The sequence below is a fragment of the Bactrocera oleae genome, chromosome 5, assembly GCF_042242935.1.
Source record: "Bactrocera oleae isolate idBacOlea1 chromosome 5, idBacOlea1, whole genome shotgun sequence".
NCBI lineage: Eukaryota > Metazoa > Arthropoda > Insecta > Diptera > Tephritidae > Bactrocera > Bactrocera oleae.
The window spans coordinates 63,917,825-63,935,000 of NC_091539.1; the positions used below are offsets into that span (position 1 = coordinate 63,917,825).

At 35.3% G+C, this 17,176-nt stretch overlaps 4 protein-coding genes across 4 annotated transcripts in view; 2 read left to right on the plus strand and 2 right to left on the minus strand.

Annotated features, from left to right (window-relative positions):
* The first annotated feature begins 653 nt into the window (after positions 1–653).
* LOC106615382 (NIF3-like protein 1) overlaps positions 654–17,176 on the plus strand; it is a 16,965-nt gene continuing 442 nt past the window's right edge. Inside the window, exons 1-4 of the mRNA XM_014231580.3 lie at positions 654–949; positions 1,019–1,150; positions 1,214–1,358; positions 16,997–17,176. The exon at positions 16,997–17,176 is cut by the window's right edge and continues 442 nt beyond it. Of these exons, the coding sequence (XP_014087055.2) occupies positions 774–949; positions 1,019–1,150; positions 1,214–1,358; positions 16,997–17,176 (633 nt within the window). The 5' untranslated portion in view covers positions 654–773. The remainder of the gene's footprint in view (positions 950–1,018; positions 1,151–1,213; positions 1,359–16,996) is intronic.
* On the minus strand, positions 1,733–4,018 carry LOC106615380 (hepatic sodium/bile acid cotransporter). Its single transcript, XM_070110526.1, has 2 exons — positions 2,592–4,018; positions 1,733–2,507 (listed from the first exon to the last, which is right to left on the minus strand). Exons 1-2 carry the CDS (start codon positions 3,609–3,611, stop codon positions 2,130–2,132), a joined length of 1,398 nt encoding a protein of 465 aa, XP_069966627.1. The 5' UTR covers positions 3,612–4,018; the 3' UTR covers positions 1,733–2,129.
* Positions 11,295–13,486, minus strand: LOC106615379 (hepatic sodium/bile acid cotransporter). Its single transcript, XM_014231575.3, has 2 exons — positions 12,373–13,486; positions 11,295–12,307 (listed from the first exon to the last, which is right to left on the minus strand). The coding sequence occupies exons 1-2, from the start codon at positions 13,417–13,419 to the stop codon at positions 11,921–11,923; spliced, it is 1,434 nt and encodes a 477-aa protein (XP_014087050.2). The 5' UTR covers positions 13,420–13,486; the 3' UTR covers positions 11,295–11,920.
* SmB (small ribonucleoprotein particle protein SmB) lies at positions 16,021–16,868 on the plus strand. The gene is made up of 2 exons (XM_014231581.3): positions 16,021–16,138; positions 16,197–16,868. The coding sequence occupies exons 1-2, from the start codon at positions 16,136–16,138 to the stop codon at positions 16,785–16,787; spliced, it is 594 nt and encodes a 197-aa protein (XP_014087056.1). The 5' UTR covers positions 16,021–16,135; the 3' UTR covers positions 16,788–16,868.

The following is a 17,176-nucleotide window of genomic DNA, read 5'->3' on the forward strand; positions in this document are numbered from 1 at the left end:
AAATTAAATTTTCAATTACTAATTAAAATTTTGAGCATTTTGGATTAAAACTTAAATCGTCGCACAGTTGCAAATCTAATTTTTAATTAAAAAAATTAATTAAGATTTTTATAATTTTAATTAAAACATTCGCAACCCTGATAAATGTTCATTTAGTTGTGATATTTAAAACAAGTAAACACTATTTTTTTTTCTTCAATTTAATTTCTTTGAATTTTTAATATCCTTCACCAGAGAATGTTAATTAAATATAATTAACAGAAGCATAAATGAAAATTAATTTACATTCTCTGTTAACATTATCTGTCTGTTCTAACGTTTACATTTCTTATTGCAAAAAGAAAAAACGACAACTGCTGACCAATCGTCAATAATATTGTGCAATATTAACAGCTGTGGAGCTAAACATAATTGTCGATAACAAAATATCGGTTTAGACTACGAAATATGTCTAATAAGAAGAAATACCGAAAGTGATGCTAGCACTAAACTAATTTACAATTAAATTAAAATAAATTTCTTGAACTATCATGTATCTATTATACTACACCTATTATGTAAACAATAAAATACTTCTTTCTTATAAACGTATGCCTGATAACTCAATCGCCAATTGTTGCATTTAGCGTTAATACCATCACTAACGCACAACAGCTGTTTTTGTTTGTCCTCGCCAGTTTTTTATTTTGCAGTGATATCATCATTGTGTACATATTTGTGTTTATTTTCTTTAACAATTTTGAGTGAAATTTGGCAAACGTTGAGTTACTTTTATGGTTACCAATCTACTTAATAGCACTGCGTCCTTAGTTTTGAAACGCACTTTATCCAAAATGCCCCGCGGAAGAACATTGAAAAACGTTGTATCGGAGTTGGAGAAATTCGCGCCACGCAATTTGGCCGAGAAATGGGACAATGTTGGTCTCCTCATCGAGCCTTATCATGAAAGGTATTATACAGTGTTTCATATAATTTTTTGTACTCAATATATATGATATGCTATGTATTTCTCTTTAAGGCAAATACGCAACATTCTGTTAACCAATGATTTGACGGAGAATGTCATGCAAGAAGCTGTCGATCTAGACACTGACCTAATTGTCTCTTATCATCCGCCAATATTTGCACCACTTAAACGCATTACACAAAAGTAAGTTGACACAAATTGATTGCTTAGCATCTGTTGTAACAAGAACATATGTGCTTTCTATAGAAACTGGAAGGAACGCATCGTTTCCATATGCTTGGCTGAGGGCATTGCTTTATACTCGCCGCACACAGCTTGGGATGCAGTTCCTGGTGGCGTGAACGATTGGCTTTCCTCTGCATTGCCGTGCGTTGATATGCAGCCAATTCAGGTAGGTGTATTTTGTGAAACTACCTACAACACCGGAGGGGGAGTGTTTATTTTATTATTACTAAAAAATAGTAAACTTTAAATCAATGTGTGCTGCTGTGAAGTGTTTACAGCCATTGCAAATTGCAGTAAAATGTGTTGCTCTTATTATTCTGACTCATTTAACAGTAATATTTATATTTCGTGTTGTGTATGCCGGATTCTATGTGCTTTCGTTTTCAATGAAAATTATGCTCGTACCTATACTTTTTACTTTTTTGAAGTAAAACCACTCATTTTAAGTGAGCGTATATTTCATTCTCTACTCACATTGCAAAAACAAATATTGTCTTTTCACATTCTTGGTTAAATCTAAATAAAAATAAATATAAGAAATTTCACATTACAATTTTTATCCAAAAACAATAGTGTATACGTACATGCGGACGGCTATTTATTGCCACTCATTTCTATAGATAATACAAATGTACTTTGTTGAAAAGGCATAATATCAGTTTTAATTATCAAAATATATATGACTTACTAAACCGATAAATAAGTGAAGTCATATAGAAAAAACACACATATATATATGTATAAATATGTACATATATAAATAATTACAAAGTGTTACTTTTTTATTTTATAAAAATTACTTAAAATCTAAATTTATTGAATTTTTTTGCTTGCATTTTAAAAATAAATGCAACAACTTTAAAACTTTACAACAAGTTAATGACAAAAACAACTATTTAACCTAAAATATATTCTGATCACAAACGATGGACGCAATTCACTGTGGATACTTAGAATTCGCTTTCTCCATGCCATTCTCCATAAAAGTTACCAGCTCACTTTCTTTGGCTTCTATTACGTTTGCTTCGGCATCCACTGATTTCTCACGCTTGCGACAAAAGCACAATTTCAGAAAATAGATTAGTAGCAAAGGCAATGGCGTCACCATAGAATTAGCCATTGGCACTGCACTCGTCATATCGGCCTGCGGCTGTGGCAATGTGAAGTTCAACATAAAAATCGCAATGCCAATATTCTGTATGCCCGTCTCAATGGCAATAGTGATAGCGTCTTTAGGCGGCTGACGCAAAACTGTAGCTATAAGCCAGCCAATAACATAGCCCAACCATGGCAGAATGCAACTGCCGATAAGAATCTGTGAAGCATATATACCAATAATAAAGTTTAAAATATATTTTCTTATATATCTATGTGTAAACGCAATCAATAGCACGCTTACCTTCGTTGTGAACAGTTTCCACATATACGAATTAAGCACACAGCCGAAAATCGTTATCGCCAATATAAGCACCAATGAAATGGGTTTGAGCAACTTGGACATCTTCTTAGTCACCTCCGGTGCATACTTTTGCAGCATAACGCCGATAGCAATTGGCACAACCAAAGTGCAAGAGACCGAGGCTATCGATTTGTAGGGGATGGCAAAATTGCCATCGCGGAATATCAAAGCGCCCAATGTAAATATCCACAATGGCATCATGCCGAACGCCGCTAAATTGCTAATGGCGGTCATTGTGATCGATAAGTTGAGATTGCCATTCAACAGCACCGCAAATATATTCGACGAACCGCCCGCTGGTGACACGCCCAAAAAAAACAAGCCCAAACGTAATTCGATCATTTCGCGAAACAGAAAGTAACCAATGACAAAACTGAGCACCGGCATCACTAAAAATTGACAAAATAAGCCAATCGCCGGTCCAACTGGCCGTATAACTATGCGCTTCAAATCCTCCAAATCCAAAACGGCGCCAAAGTTCACATAAATCACCATCACAAAGCAGGCAATAGAAATATTGAAAATGATATCGGCCAAATTCATGGAGCGTGTCACAATAACTCTCAAAACCTCCTGTGAGCGTGCCGTTTCATAGCCAGCGCGTCGCAACGCCACATAAACGTGCGTATAACCCAAAAGCGTTGCATGCAAAGTGAAATTACCTTTGACCTTTGCAACGCCATTCGCATTGCTTAACACCGTCTCCACTTCGTCTATGTAGGCGACATCGTCGTTAAAATTCAACACACGAAATTCGAAATCATTTCCCAAAGCCGGTTCAACGGCCGTGATAACGAACGAAACTTTTTGCGCGTTTCGCATTGTCATATTTAACTGTTCATATTCAAATTGCACAGCCCAAAGTGGTGTCTGCAAGTGATCTTTATCAACTGCATTTACCGCACCGCTGACCGCATGCGCCGCGCTGATTATGGCCAACACCACGTAACGCAGCCGCATTTTCACTTTTATTTGTTGTTCTTGTTATTTTTCTTAAGCAATTTTGATTTTTCGCGTTTACGCCAACGCAGCAAGCGCGATGCAAGTGTTCACCGTCGCAAGATCGCTTAATGAATAACTTGTTAATTGATCAGTTCAAAATTTAGTATCGTTGATTCTTTTAGTCGGCGCAACGGCCACAACCACCTTCATGTATACGTGTATGTTTATTTGTATGTGTGGATTATTTAATCATTATTGTGGTTTAACTTTTTCCGATAACTTTACAGCTTTGTCGTCTTACTAACTACCAATTGGCTCTTAGTTTATAAACATTCATAAATACATTTGCCGTTACACGCGCACTTTGGTTGTATTCAAATATTTATGGCGCTCTGAAATTTTTCCTCGATATTAGAGTTTGTTTTTTATCAGCATGCTTTTGCAAATGTAATCTGAAAATAGGGTGTTATGAATTTTAATTCCATTTATGTTATCAAATGTTTATTTTTACAAACACATTATAAATATGTATGTACCCACATATACATACATGCATACAGCAAATAATTTTTCTAAAATGTATACATTTTTCCTCTCCAAATCTCAAATTTATAAAAGTTTCCGTGCTCGTTCTCTTAGCTTTTCTTAATGATAACTGTTTCATTGTCACTCTCTATGGCCGTAACTTCATGAGAGTCTTATCAAATAATCTCACTACTTAGCATTATCAATAAACCACAATCTCAATCAATATTAAATTTACTATTGCTTATTAGTTGCAAAAATAAGTTCAATAACGATCAGAGAGCAAATATACTTTTAAAAAAAATAATCAAAAAAACTATAATGTGCAGTCAAAAGCGCTATACGAAAAATCTTAATCCTTGTTGTCCTTACTTAAAAAAAACCCCCCGATTCCAACTTTATAATTCTTTTGTAAGTTTAAGCAATACCTGATCAAATTTGATCCGGACCGACAAAAAAAAAACTAAATTTTCACGTATTTTATTATCACATAGAAAATGAGCTGCTTTTAAGCCAATACAAGCTTGCCAACGTTTAATCCGATTCTCCATACACTTGTTATAAGTCTCGGCTGGGATGGCCTTCAGTGCCTTCAACGAATTTTGGTGTCTTCAGTTTCAGCTCATTTTTAAGGCCGCCATTCGCTAGGTTGTTAAACCATTTCAACGTCATATTCATAAATCAACAGTAATGAGGAACGTAGGATCCACAGCTACGTTGTTAAGCGTCTCTTTTGGGACCTCTGCTTGACGTCGTTTATGCAAAAGTTTCATGTATTTTGTTCAGGTATTTTGTTGGGAGTTGAGCATTAACACCCTTCATACCCAGAACATTAACCAAAATGTGTTGAGTGAATCCACAAGAGATCAATAGTTCATCATCAGTTCAATATTTTTCCCATGGTAAAAATCCCCTGCCAAACTTTTCGAGTCGTAAACAAACAGCTGCCGAATACACACAAGTAAAACACATCTATGAGGATCAAACTTCACAACAATATTAAATTTAGGAAGAGAAATTTTATTTATCCGGTTCAAATTTGATCGAAGGGTATAACATATGTATGTAGCAATATTTTAGTTTTAAGAATGCTTAATTTTCTACAATTATTTCTAAGTTTTGAACGAAAACACGTTTTAAGTACTTTATTGTTTATTTCACTTCAACATGTCTTTTTCGTATTGTACAACACTGTTTTTGATACAGTCTTATTTTGTTTATCATTCATTTTAATTTTACTTGTTATGCAATAATTTTCACTTGTTTATTTTTATTTACACAAAAAAAATTACTGAAAAATGTAGCGTAATTTTAACGCACGAAAACACTTAGTTACTGTTGACGCTGTGTTGACACTACAAACATAATTTCAATTTATTTAATTTAAATTCAGATCTGCATCTCTTTAACGCAGAACCAGACACCGCCGCTCTCAGTGCATTTTTGCAACTGCATATCAAACCTGTTAGTTTTCTATTTTAATAAAATCTGCAAATAAAGTAAAGCTCGACTTAATTTTCTTAAGTGTGCATGTGTGAGCGTGTGTATATAAAGAAAGCTTAATAGAAATAAATATTAAAATTTATCTAATTTTTTTTTTTATAATATTCGATTAAAACGCTACTTTGCTAAAAGTTATACCAGTTGGGACTCACTTATAATACTATGAAGTGTATAATGTATAAGTCAATTACCCAAATAGCTTACCTCTTCGCGTACTTATTATCTAAACTAGACTAGACTTTCCGTTACTTATTGCAGACACATTTATTTAATCACCACGTATTAATTGAGGGTCGAACTTTGTCCCAGCAAGCAAAAAAAAACCATACATAACAGGTTTGCTAAATGCCGTACAAACCATTTGAGCACCAAAGAGCATGGACAAGACCTCCAAAAGCGGCTATTACCGAAAAAACCATCAAAAAACTACGTAAATTTTCTTGGATAACACCCTATAGATATCAAAGGAACATTTTGCTCATTTAGTTCTTAACTATTTAGCTATGTGAAAGCTCTGCTTAAGTTGGGAACGGCTCTGGTTCACTATCGATTGAATCGCCGTATCAGAGACGATACCAAATTGCATGAATTGCGTTTCGAGCTGTTGTCATATTATTCGAATCTGGTCCCCAGCAGATTTCTCTGTTCTCAGAACTCAAGAGAAAAAACTGGAAGAAAATTTGGTAACAATGAAAGAGCAAGTGCCGAGACTCAAGCCTATTTTGGAACAATAGTTAAATCGTACTACAAAAATGGTCTCGAAAAGCGTAAATATCGCTAAATCAGGCTGTCGGTTTCAACTTTGTTGAATAATCAATTCGAAGTTTGACAAAAAAAAAATTTTTTTTTTTTTTCTAAAACAAAATTTAATTTTTCCGCTGGCCTGCTACAATTTATAAGTATTTACATTATCAAACGATCCAGTCAGTGGAATATAAACGACCCGCTTTTATTTACTTTATTATTAATATATATATATATATATATTGTATCATATACCTACTGGGCATAGCCAAACTAGCGATTTTATAAATTAATCAAGTTTATGCACCAGCTGATAATGAAAGAAAAGCTCGCAATTTTTTTGCCAAGCGTGTTATATATTTTTACACCGCTGATTGAAATGCAATTAGATGCATACATATGATTGTTTGTTTCTTAAAGCCAGCGTAGTAAAATTGTAAAAGCTTTTAAGGGGAGCGGGAAAAGTGCAATAAATTAAAATTCATTTCATTCTCGGAATGTTTGAAACCCAAACGAAGTGCGTTTTACGTCACACAACTAAAAAATGTATTAAAGGAGGGACTTACGAAAGGTATTTTGTAGTATTTTTTTTTAACTGTTCGGCAGCACCGAAACTATAATACCCTTCATAGATTGATTGCTTATAGCAGGGTATTAAAAGAGCCTTATCTAAATTTTGAACGGTCAGTATAGCGGCTATATGCTGAAGTGGTCCGATATCTTCGATTTCGACAAGTGAGTAGCTCCTTGGGATTAGTTCGCGTATATACAGTCGGACGGACGAACAGACTGACCCGTAGACCATTTCTGTTAATTGTAGTAGGAGTGATGACTTTGATTTTAAAATTTAAGAGCTTTCTCATTTCAGAAAAGCGTTTGAAAGTTTTCAATTGCTGCCTGGTTGCGACAGTTATTGAGAAATATTTTGCTATAATTTGCGCTTTTGTAGTACGTGAAACTTGAATACCATGTTAGTTCCATGCAAAAACACTATTTTCTTATTTCTGCCGTATTTTATATATCTTTTTACCATTTGCTTTCTAAAGCACCTAATTAAGTAATTCCTGATTCCGAAACCTATAAGTATAAAATAAATGTCGAACTTTTATCATATCCCTATTAAATATAACTGCAAATGCTATGTACTAGGGTCGCTATTTACATTTCTGAATTAAGAAAATATTAATATTGATGATGGATAATCTTTTTGATTTCAAAAGAATCTCCAGATCTTGAAGACACATTTACAAGGTGCGTTCCAAAGTAAACAGCACAAAAGTAACAAACTAAACTCTACTGGCGCCATCTATATGTCGACTAGTGCGTTAGAATCTGCTATCCTTTATCGACTTCCAGTAAAAATTTCATGACATTTCATTTATTGGAAGTGAAGTTATTGCGTTTTAAGTGTCAGTATGTTTTTGTCATCGGTGCGAAAATGAGCTTCGAACAAAGAGCCAACATTAAATTTTGTTTTAAAATTGGTAAAACTTTTACCGAAACGTTTCAATTGATGAAACAAGTTTATGGCGTTGATTGCCTATCCCGTAGCTGTGTGCACGAGTAGTTTCAACGTTTTCAAAGTGGTTGTGAGGACATAAATGACGATGAACATGAACCCAAAAAATGTGGTATTCTACCTTGGAGTTGTGAAGCGTTTGGTGCGCCGTATTCGACGTGTTCGGCCCGAATATCACGAAGATGGAGGTTGGCGTTTGTTCCACGATAATGCGCCGTCTCATCGATCGACGCTTGTGGCCGATTATTTGACCAAAAATCACATTTTAACAATCAACCACTCCCGTATTCCCCTGATATGGCACCGTGCGACTTCTACCTTTTCGGAAAAATGCATTTGCCGATGAAAGTAAAGCGTTATGTAGACGTGGAGGCCATTCAAAAGGCTTGCACCGGCATACTGGCGACCATACCGGGCAACGAGCTAAAACACTCGTTCGATATGCTTTTGGACCGTACAAAAAGCTGTATTAAAGCAGAAGGAGACTATTTTGAATAAAATGAATTGATTTTGCCGATAAAACCATTTGTTCTGTCTTTTTTTTTAAAGTCCTGTTTACTTTGGAACGCACCTTGTATAAAGATTTGAGCTAAAATTTTTTAGGCACTTTGTATGAGAAATCTAGCAAATATGCATTAATTTTACCAAAAACAATTTTTAAAGTAACTTCAATGTGCTTCTGAATGCACTGAGTTACATCCAATCTGATCAAATTTGACCCGGACTGACAATCTCCAAACTATATTTTCATGGATTTCAACACAAACTTTATTATTGCCTTCAAAATAAGCTGTTGAACCAATACAAGTATGCCAACGCTTAAACCAATTTTCCAAACACTTGTTATAAGCCTCGGCTGGGATGACCTTCAGTGCCTTCAGCGGTTTTTTTTTTTGTTTCGGAACGCCATTCGCTAAATTGTTGCACAACTTCGGTCCAAATATTCGTAAGCCCATCGTGACCTCTATTCGTCGTCGTTTTTGTAAAAGTTTTAGGTCTTTTTGTACGAGTGTAGCATTTATATAATATTAGCCAAAATGTGTTGAGTCGCTCTGCTATCTTTCTGATGCCAAAACGACAATTTTCAAGCTTCCTTAACATTTTCGTTGTTATCGTCATTAACAGAGATGGTTGAACGACTTGCATGCGGCGAGTTTTAGGTGACTCACGATCTTCACTGAATGCTTTGTGTTACTCAAATACTTGGGCTCGTGTTAAATTAGACTCATCAAAACACTTCTGCTACATTTTCAACTATTCCGTAGCCGTGATTTCATTAGAAACGCAAAATTTCAAGCAGACTCGTTGTTAAATTTTTTTCGACTTATAAATCGCCGGGGAAACTTTCCGCGTTGTAAATAAGCTGCCAAACTCAAAATTATTTTTTATCGACTCGATTTGCGCGCAGTTTAAATGTATCAGTCCGTAACCAATTTAATTAGATGGTATATTAAACTATCCACTTAATAACGTCAAAGTTCCCATAAACAATAATATGGGAGGCAACCCTTGTATTTTGAAATTCATTTTACAATAGAAGCGAAAAATGTAAACAAATAGTAATTACATCTATGCATGTTAATTTGTTTCGCAGAAAATTTTATAATTATTTCAAATGCTTTTCCTTTAGTTTTTCTCATCTGCATATATGTATGTATGCTCCGAATTCAAGGAACTAATGTACAGCATTCACCAGTTAACTATTATGAAGCTGTGCAACCTATTAACATATAAATAAATATTTTTCATATAAATATTCTCCAGTTTATGTAAATTTCATGACTGAACAATAAAACTAAAATATCGCTCACAGTTCTAAAGTGTTTATTTGTTAAATGTATAATTTTTTGTTTTCCCTTTTAATGTGGTTAGCGTGGGGTAGTAATATAATATTACTACAAAAATAGGCCATAATATAATAGTTTTCAATTCGCCACTTCTCACATAACTTAGCAACAATAGAGTTGTCTCTCCTCTGCTCGCTAACTTTGAGCTCTGCTATCTTGTAATGTAAATACAAAAGAGGATGTATATATAATATACATATACTTCTCTCTCGCTCTCTCACTTTCTATTATGCGAGTCTATATGATTTTTACTATTTGTTTGTTCTATTCGCCACTCTCCAAGCTCTGTTGAAGTGAAAACAGCTATTAAGAACTAATAAATAATCAGTAAGATCAATTAAGCGTGATTTACTGTATGCATCTCATTGTCATTAACAAATGTAACAAATAATTGCTACGTTAACATTTATACTAAAAGTGCCAACATGATCACACCTATTTTTAATACTTCTACGGAAAATATGCGTTTTAGTTTTGAATTACTTATTTTTATTACAACAATATGTTTATAATTTGTACGAGGTATAGCACTTAGCTCTAATGTACTAAATTCTTTACAATTATCACAGCAAGCTAACTTCTAGTTCCCTGGTACATTTGTGCTGAAAATCTTTTTACCTAAAAACTTATTAATAGTGTAGAAAATTTTGGATGAAAGTCTTTGGCTAGACTTTTCTTTCCGTTCTCTGGCACTCATACACAAAATAACAATTTTACTCGTTACAAATTTCTGTTCAAAATCGTTAAAATTGTTTTAAAGCGATAGTTAGTTTTAGTTTTCAATTATTAATTTTAATAAAAGTTCTATTTAAATAGCGGATTTCGACTCGGCTAATCGATTTACCATATATCTCTCGCTCTCTAATCCTTGTTATTTTGATCAATGAACGCACGTCTGAACTACCAACTTGTGTCTTCAACAAAAATATTAGCGAAGAGGATTTATACAGGTTGGTTAAAAAGTTGATTCTCTCACCAAAAAATAGCACTACTAGCTCCAAATTTTTTTTCTCAAGTTGGTACATCTGCCGTGAAAACACATTACACAAGTTACAAGTTATACTGTCAATTAATTCTTTGTTTACAAGCCATTTGAAGTTGACGTGTCAGAGTATTTTTTTAATATGGAAAAAATTGAAAATCACGCAATGATTAGATTCTTTGTTTTGAAAGATTTAAAAGCAAAGGAAATTTATGAACAATAGTTGGAAGTGTATAAGGAGTGCTCACCTTCAAAACGCAGCGTTGAAATTTGGGCTGGTAAAATTTAAACATGGTTGTACCAGGTTTGAAAGCGATCCACCAGAAATCATTGAGCAAGTTCAAAATAAATATTGTTAGTGAAGATCCCAGTTTGCCTAAGCGTGGAATTGCTTATGCCATAGGCATCTCAGACAAACGACTACTTCATATTTTACATGGAGAATTACATATGAAAAAGCTGTTTGGAAAGTTAATACGAGTCGTTCCTCCATCTCTGGCATCAGAGAGATAATATCTCAACTTTGGTTAATATTTTCAGTATGAAGTGTGTCAAGGCTAGACTCCTACCAAAAGACCTGATTATTTTTTAAATGCGATAATAAAGACTTGTATTTAAATACGTAAAAATACGTTTTTTTTTGTCAGTCCGGGTCAAATTGATCAGCCGGTATTGTTGAAAAATTATGTTTAAAGGACTTATAAAACTTATAGTCGATATTATCCAAACTACAGTATTCCTATGGCACTTATTTATACACAAAATTTATATAAAATATGTTTAATCTTTCATTATTTTTGTTTTTAATCGTTTTCACTACTTAATAGTAAACACTTTATACAGAAATTGTTTTTGCGTATAAAAATCGATTATCGATACTTATGGTAAATTCTATATATATAGCTATAATTAAAAAACTCATATCTACTTGTACATTAATTTAATCGTATAAATATTGCCTCAAACTGTCTGGGCCTTTTTTACGTTCAACTCAGACAAGTTCGATAATAATCTCGACATTGGTTGCTTTGAATTACCGTTCATTAGCGTGAATCGATTGCGTTAGACTAAACGGAAATTCAATCGTAAATTTTGAACTCGCAACTTATCGCAAGTTTTGTTTACAAAAATAAAAATTTCGCTGCTTAAATTATTTTTGATTTGATAATAATCTAAAAATATATATGTGGTCTAACTTGTTCAACTGTTATAATTCGCTTTTCTCATTTCGAAATGATATATGTGAAACTGTTACTTCCGCCTTAATATTTTCGTCGAAACTTACGAGCTCCACTTTTGACGCGAAAACATCACCATCAATGTTCTTATTCCAACCGAAAATTCGACGAATGGTATAAATGACAATCATCATTGCCAAGGAAATGAGAGCAGCCATAATTGGCACTATAAGCGTCATGTCGGCTCTCACTTCGTCGAAGCAATGTTGCAGCAACATAATGGGCACGGTCATATTTAAGACACTCGTCTCGATGGAGATCGTCAGCGCGTCTGCTGCTGAACAACGAAGCAACTTTGATATGCCATAAGAGAGAATATAACCACTTATGGGCAAGAAGAGAGCCGCTAAGAAAATCTGAAAAAATAATCAAACTTATTAGATACCAAATAACTTAATTAAGTCTCTAATTGTATGCTTACCATTCCGGTTAGCTCTTTGAAAGCAAACGCATTTATGCCCACTGTCATGGCAATCAGACACAAACTGAGGCACGCGCAGAACGGCTTGAGGAATCGGAATATCAATGATGTCGTCTTCGGCAAAAAGACACGCGACAGCATACCCAAAGCGATGGCGCAGACCAATGCTGTAGCGCTGCCGGCGAGATCCAGAAACGGTACATCCAGTTCGGTGTTTGTGAAGATCGTTCGCATCAGAATAAGTATCCACAGCGGGAATATTGCTAACGACATAAGACTGTTGATCGTTGTGGTGGCAATCGAGAGATTTACATTACCTTTGAGAAAAATCGCGCAAATATTCGCCAAACCGCCGCTGGGCGACAGTGCTGTGAAGAAAAGCGCCAAATGCAGTTCTTGATGTTTGGACAGGAAACAGTAGCCGATTGCAATAGCCAGAAGTGGCATTAAAATATAACTGGTACAAAAGCCGATGGTCACAGCTATCGGCCGCAACATAATCGCCTTCAATCGTTCCAAATCCAGCACGCCGCCCAAATTCAGAAACATCAACAACAACAGCGCCGAGGCGGTATAAGTGAAAATTTTCTCATCCAAACGGTCTTTGCGCGCTATGATTAGCGTTAGGTCGCTGGGCGAACGCTCCACGACGCCATCGCTTGAGTTTAGTGTTACATAAATAGTTGTAAAGCCGAAGTGACGTGTTTGTACCGGCACTTGGCCTTGCCATGAGGCTGGCGCACCAGCTAACTCACTTCGTTCAATGCGTTTTTCGATCAACGCCAATTTCGGATCGCCAGCGTGCACTTCGAAATGAAAGTCTTCTCCAGAAGTTAGATCCACATTGAGTATTACTAAATTTACATACTGTATGTCTTTCGAAATGGTTAGGAGTTGTTCGTTGCCACCACCCTGGTAGGTAATATCCCACGCGCCTGCGATTTCTCCATATTGTCCTTGAACCTCACCGTAACACTTCGGTATGGCAAAACAAATAACGACCATAAATATGAGCCGTGAGCAGTTAAGAGTAGCGACTTGTTTCATGTTGTTTTCACTTAGAAATGAGCTCTCACAATAATCGCAGACGTTTTGTATACCTTATCGAGCGTCAAAATCCTAAGAACCATTGAATCATTTTTTTTTTTTTTATGAATGTACATAAACCGACTTATATATGACATGTGTGGTGTTACATAGTACAAGCTTGCCAATAAATATCTGCAAGAGGGGCCTTGATGGCTAAATGTTCCCCGCTCTAATCGACTATAGATTAGCCTTTGACTGATACCAAGCGATTTGTTGACGAAATGTAATTCTATCGCGTTTTTGTATTTATTAGCGCTAGATTGAGTATTTTCTATTTTCAATTGTTGTGACGTCAGAGAGTCGTGTGTCGTCTTCAAATGAGTCACAGTCTGGTTAATGAACTCATGTCGTCGAAACGTATTTTTTGATCCTGAAAAAACTTTTTAACAGAGTGATACTTTTATTTCCGCTATATCACTCAATTTTATAGGATTTAGAGGAAGTGTACATAAAAATGAGATCCAGTTACAATAAATCTTAAACATTGCATTAAAAATTAGACAATTAAAACTAAGGACTTTAATAAATTCACTCTCTCTATCCACGAACTTAAAGTCGTACTCTTGTATATTTATACAAAAATCAAATCGTATTTGTAAATAGGAAAAGCAGGAACATTATCAATTCTCGTGTGTACGTCCCATGAGAGATCGAACAAAATTATTAAGCTCCATTTTTGTCTGTAGATTAATGATTTTCCTGAAGCATAAAATGCCATTTCTAACCTGAAAAAGGTATCATGAAAATCCGTTAATGACGAGAACGATGTGAAGTTTCTATAAACATATATTTCTCCATCGAATCTAGAAGTCTACCACAGAGAACAAATAAATGTACAACCAATTTTTCCTCAACGTTTTTAAACTCCTTTTCTCTTACATTTAAATAAATTTTAACGTACGGACGCCCATGACTGGCTCCAACGATAACAACGTTTCTTTAAGTACCATGTCTGGTTAGAAAATACAATAGTAAAATCCAGTAGCAGGTGTAAACATGTCACGGTATTTTTGTCTATACATCCAAAATTATATACATAGGTACAGTTATCTGTATGTTAATTAATTTATCGCCGAGATTAATTTTTAAATAATTTATTGCACTTATTTTATCAATTCTACGTATGAACACACATATGGATTGCTGTTTTTTTGTTCTGAGTAATATTCGTATTTGAGTACGAGAGTTACTCATGTCGCCCGTTATTTGGATTGTTTTTCAAAGTTTGTTTACAATAATTTGCCCATAGTAAGCAGAGAAATCTGAATCATAAATTGCTCTTTCAATTTTGAGGACAAACAACCGGAAATGTTTATTATTTATACTTGCAAATATCCATCCCACTACTCTGCGACATACTTGTATAGTATATCCACTTATCCACTTAAAGAGCAAAACATGCTTCGTTAGACTTTAGATTTGATAGACATTGCTCAATAGAATTTTGATAATCGAGGTAACCGCAATTAGAAAAAAAGGTTTTTGATATTAAGCGGACCTAACTAAAAGTTATTGTCATTCGTATGATTGTTGCTGTTCTTAGTTAAGTTATACAAGTCATACAATTGATTAATTTTGGAGTTGAGTTAAGGATGGACGTACCATGAAATGAAATGATGTGCTTCGAATCCGTTCCAACGGCAGTCGCTTGCACATAACCGGAACGGACTCGGTTTTTTAAACGACAAAGAACTGAAAATTCGGTAACATTCTTGCAAATATTTTCTGCTGCTACAACCGTTAGGTCTACGCAACCGGGACCGATTCAGATTTTTATTTAATGCTGATTATTGCCATAAAGTATCTAATCACAAATTTCATACATACGAAGGTGGTCCAATAAGTACTTAGCTTACGAAAGAAAAACATTTTATTTTTTGGAAGATGGCGATTTATCTCTCAACATAGCTTTTTAATGACCCATCGATGATCCAACTTCATTAACCCGTCTGATAAATACATTTTATGGTATGCTGAAGGTGTTCCGCCAAGGCGGAGATAACCTCCTCACAGAATCCAACAGAAATTTCTGCCGGTGAGTGACTTTTTCAAGATTGGAATCAAAATAAAGTCAAACGGCACCAAATCTGGGAAATACGGTGGAAGGGGTAACAGTTCGTTGCCTAATTATATAAATTTGGAGATGTGTGCCGGTACATTGTCATGGTAGAAGAGTATTTTTCTTCAGGTACTCAACGTAGATTTTATGAATTCCGTCACCTTTCCGGCTGATGGGACAGTCTTTGCCTACTTCGACACAGATTCGCCTAATGATATTATAGGCTAATTATACATTGGCATAAGCACAACTTTTGTCTGGTTCAAATGCGATTTTTAAGCAAAAAAATTAAATCTAGAGCTAATAAAAAAACAAAAAGTAAATAGGTTGTAAAGCAATTAATCATTAGGTTACAAAAACTAATAAAATCGAAACACTTGCTTCATCTACTTCAAACTGTGTTAATAAAAGAACATTTCAATATGAATACGTACGAATGCACCATTCCGATTGCAACTCTGATTGAATTGTTTTGTGCAAATAAGTTTTTCTTTCGACTGGCAACACTAAAAATTTTCATTAAAGCGGTGTGTATGACAGATCTTTCACAAAACGCCAAAAATTCGGCAGATAATCGTTTATTATTCGTTGCTATTTCTAAAAAATTAAGCAGCCATGGTAAGTTGTAAAAAAATCAATTGAAAATATATTCATTTAAAATGTTAACAATTTACAGACGATTGGAAAAAATAATAAAATGATCCAGCACCTTAACTATAGGGTGCGGATCATGCTGCAAGACTCGCGCACTTTTATTGGCACATTCAAAGCATTCGACAAACACATGAATTTAATACTTGGAGATTGTGAAGAATTTCGTAAAATCCGTTCGAAGAACTCAAAAGTGCCAGAACGTGAAGAGAAACGAGTTTTAGGTTTTGTGCTATTACGTGGAGATAATATAGTCTCACTGACCGTCGAGGGACCACCCCCACCAGAGGAGGGACTACCGCGTGTACCCATGCCCGGTGCTGTCGCCGGTCCTGGTTTAGGACGTGCTGCTGGACGTGGTGTGCCGGTTAATATTGCTTCGGCACCGGCCGGTTTACAAGGACCTGTGAGAGGTGTAGGCGGTCCAGCGCAACAACATATGACGCCAATGGGTAGAGGCGTACCAAGAAATCCCATGATTGGTGCACCCTTACCCGGTATGGTGCCCGGCGTAATGCCACCAATGCCTGGTGGTATGGGTCGTGGTGGCCCACCACTACGTGGACCGCCACCCGGCATGATGCGCGCTCCACCACCGGGACGTGGAGGTTATTAATTTTATTCATATGTATTTCCGATTAAAAAAGTATATTTTACCTAAATAAATAAATATAAAAAATGAATTATGTAAACATTATGTGTAATATTTTTGTTTTTGTTAATATTGGTATAAGGTTTCTGGCAGCTCAAATAAGCAAAGTTGCTATCTTTTAAGAAATTGCAAGTTATTAAAATGAGTTAAATTTCAATTGTTTATGTTTTCAGCCTAATCCCTTGGGTGGTGAATTTGGTGGCGCGGGACGTACATTCACCACATCGCTGACTTTGGATCAGGCCGTGGCTAGCGTTCAGCGGCACATTGGTCTCGATGTACAGTTATCATTGGGTATAAATCATAACCTCGATACACCAATTACTGTTGTGGCGGTTTGTGCTGGTTCTGGC

Excerpts from the sequence above, each read along its gene's own strand:
- LOC106615380 (XM_070110526.1), bottom strand. The coding sequence starts at position 3,611 with ATGCGGCTGCGTTACGTGGTGTTGGCCATAATCAGCGCGGCGCATGCG. Across the intron at positions 2,508-2,591 it reads GGAAACTGTTCACAACGAAG|ATTCTTATCGGCAGTTGCAT; the intron begins GTAAGCGTGCTA and ends TATGCTTCACAG.
- LOC106615379 (XM_014231575.3), bottom strand. The coding sequence starts at position 13,419 with ATGAAACAAGTCGCTACTCTTAACTGCTCACGGCTCATATTTATGGTC. Across the intron at positions 12,308-12,372 it reads TCAAAGAGCTAACCGGAATG|ATTTTCTTAGCGGCTCTCTT; the intron begins GTAAGCATACAA and ends TTATTTTTTCAG.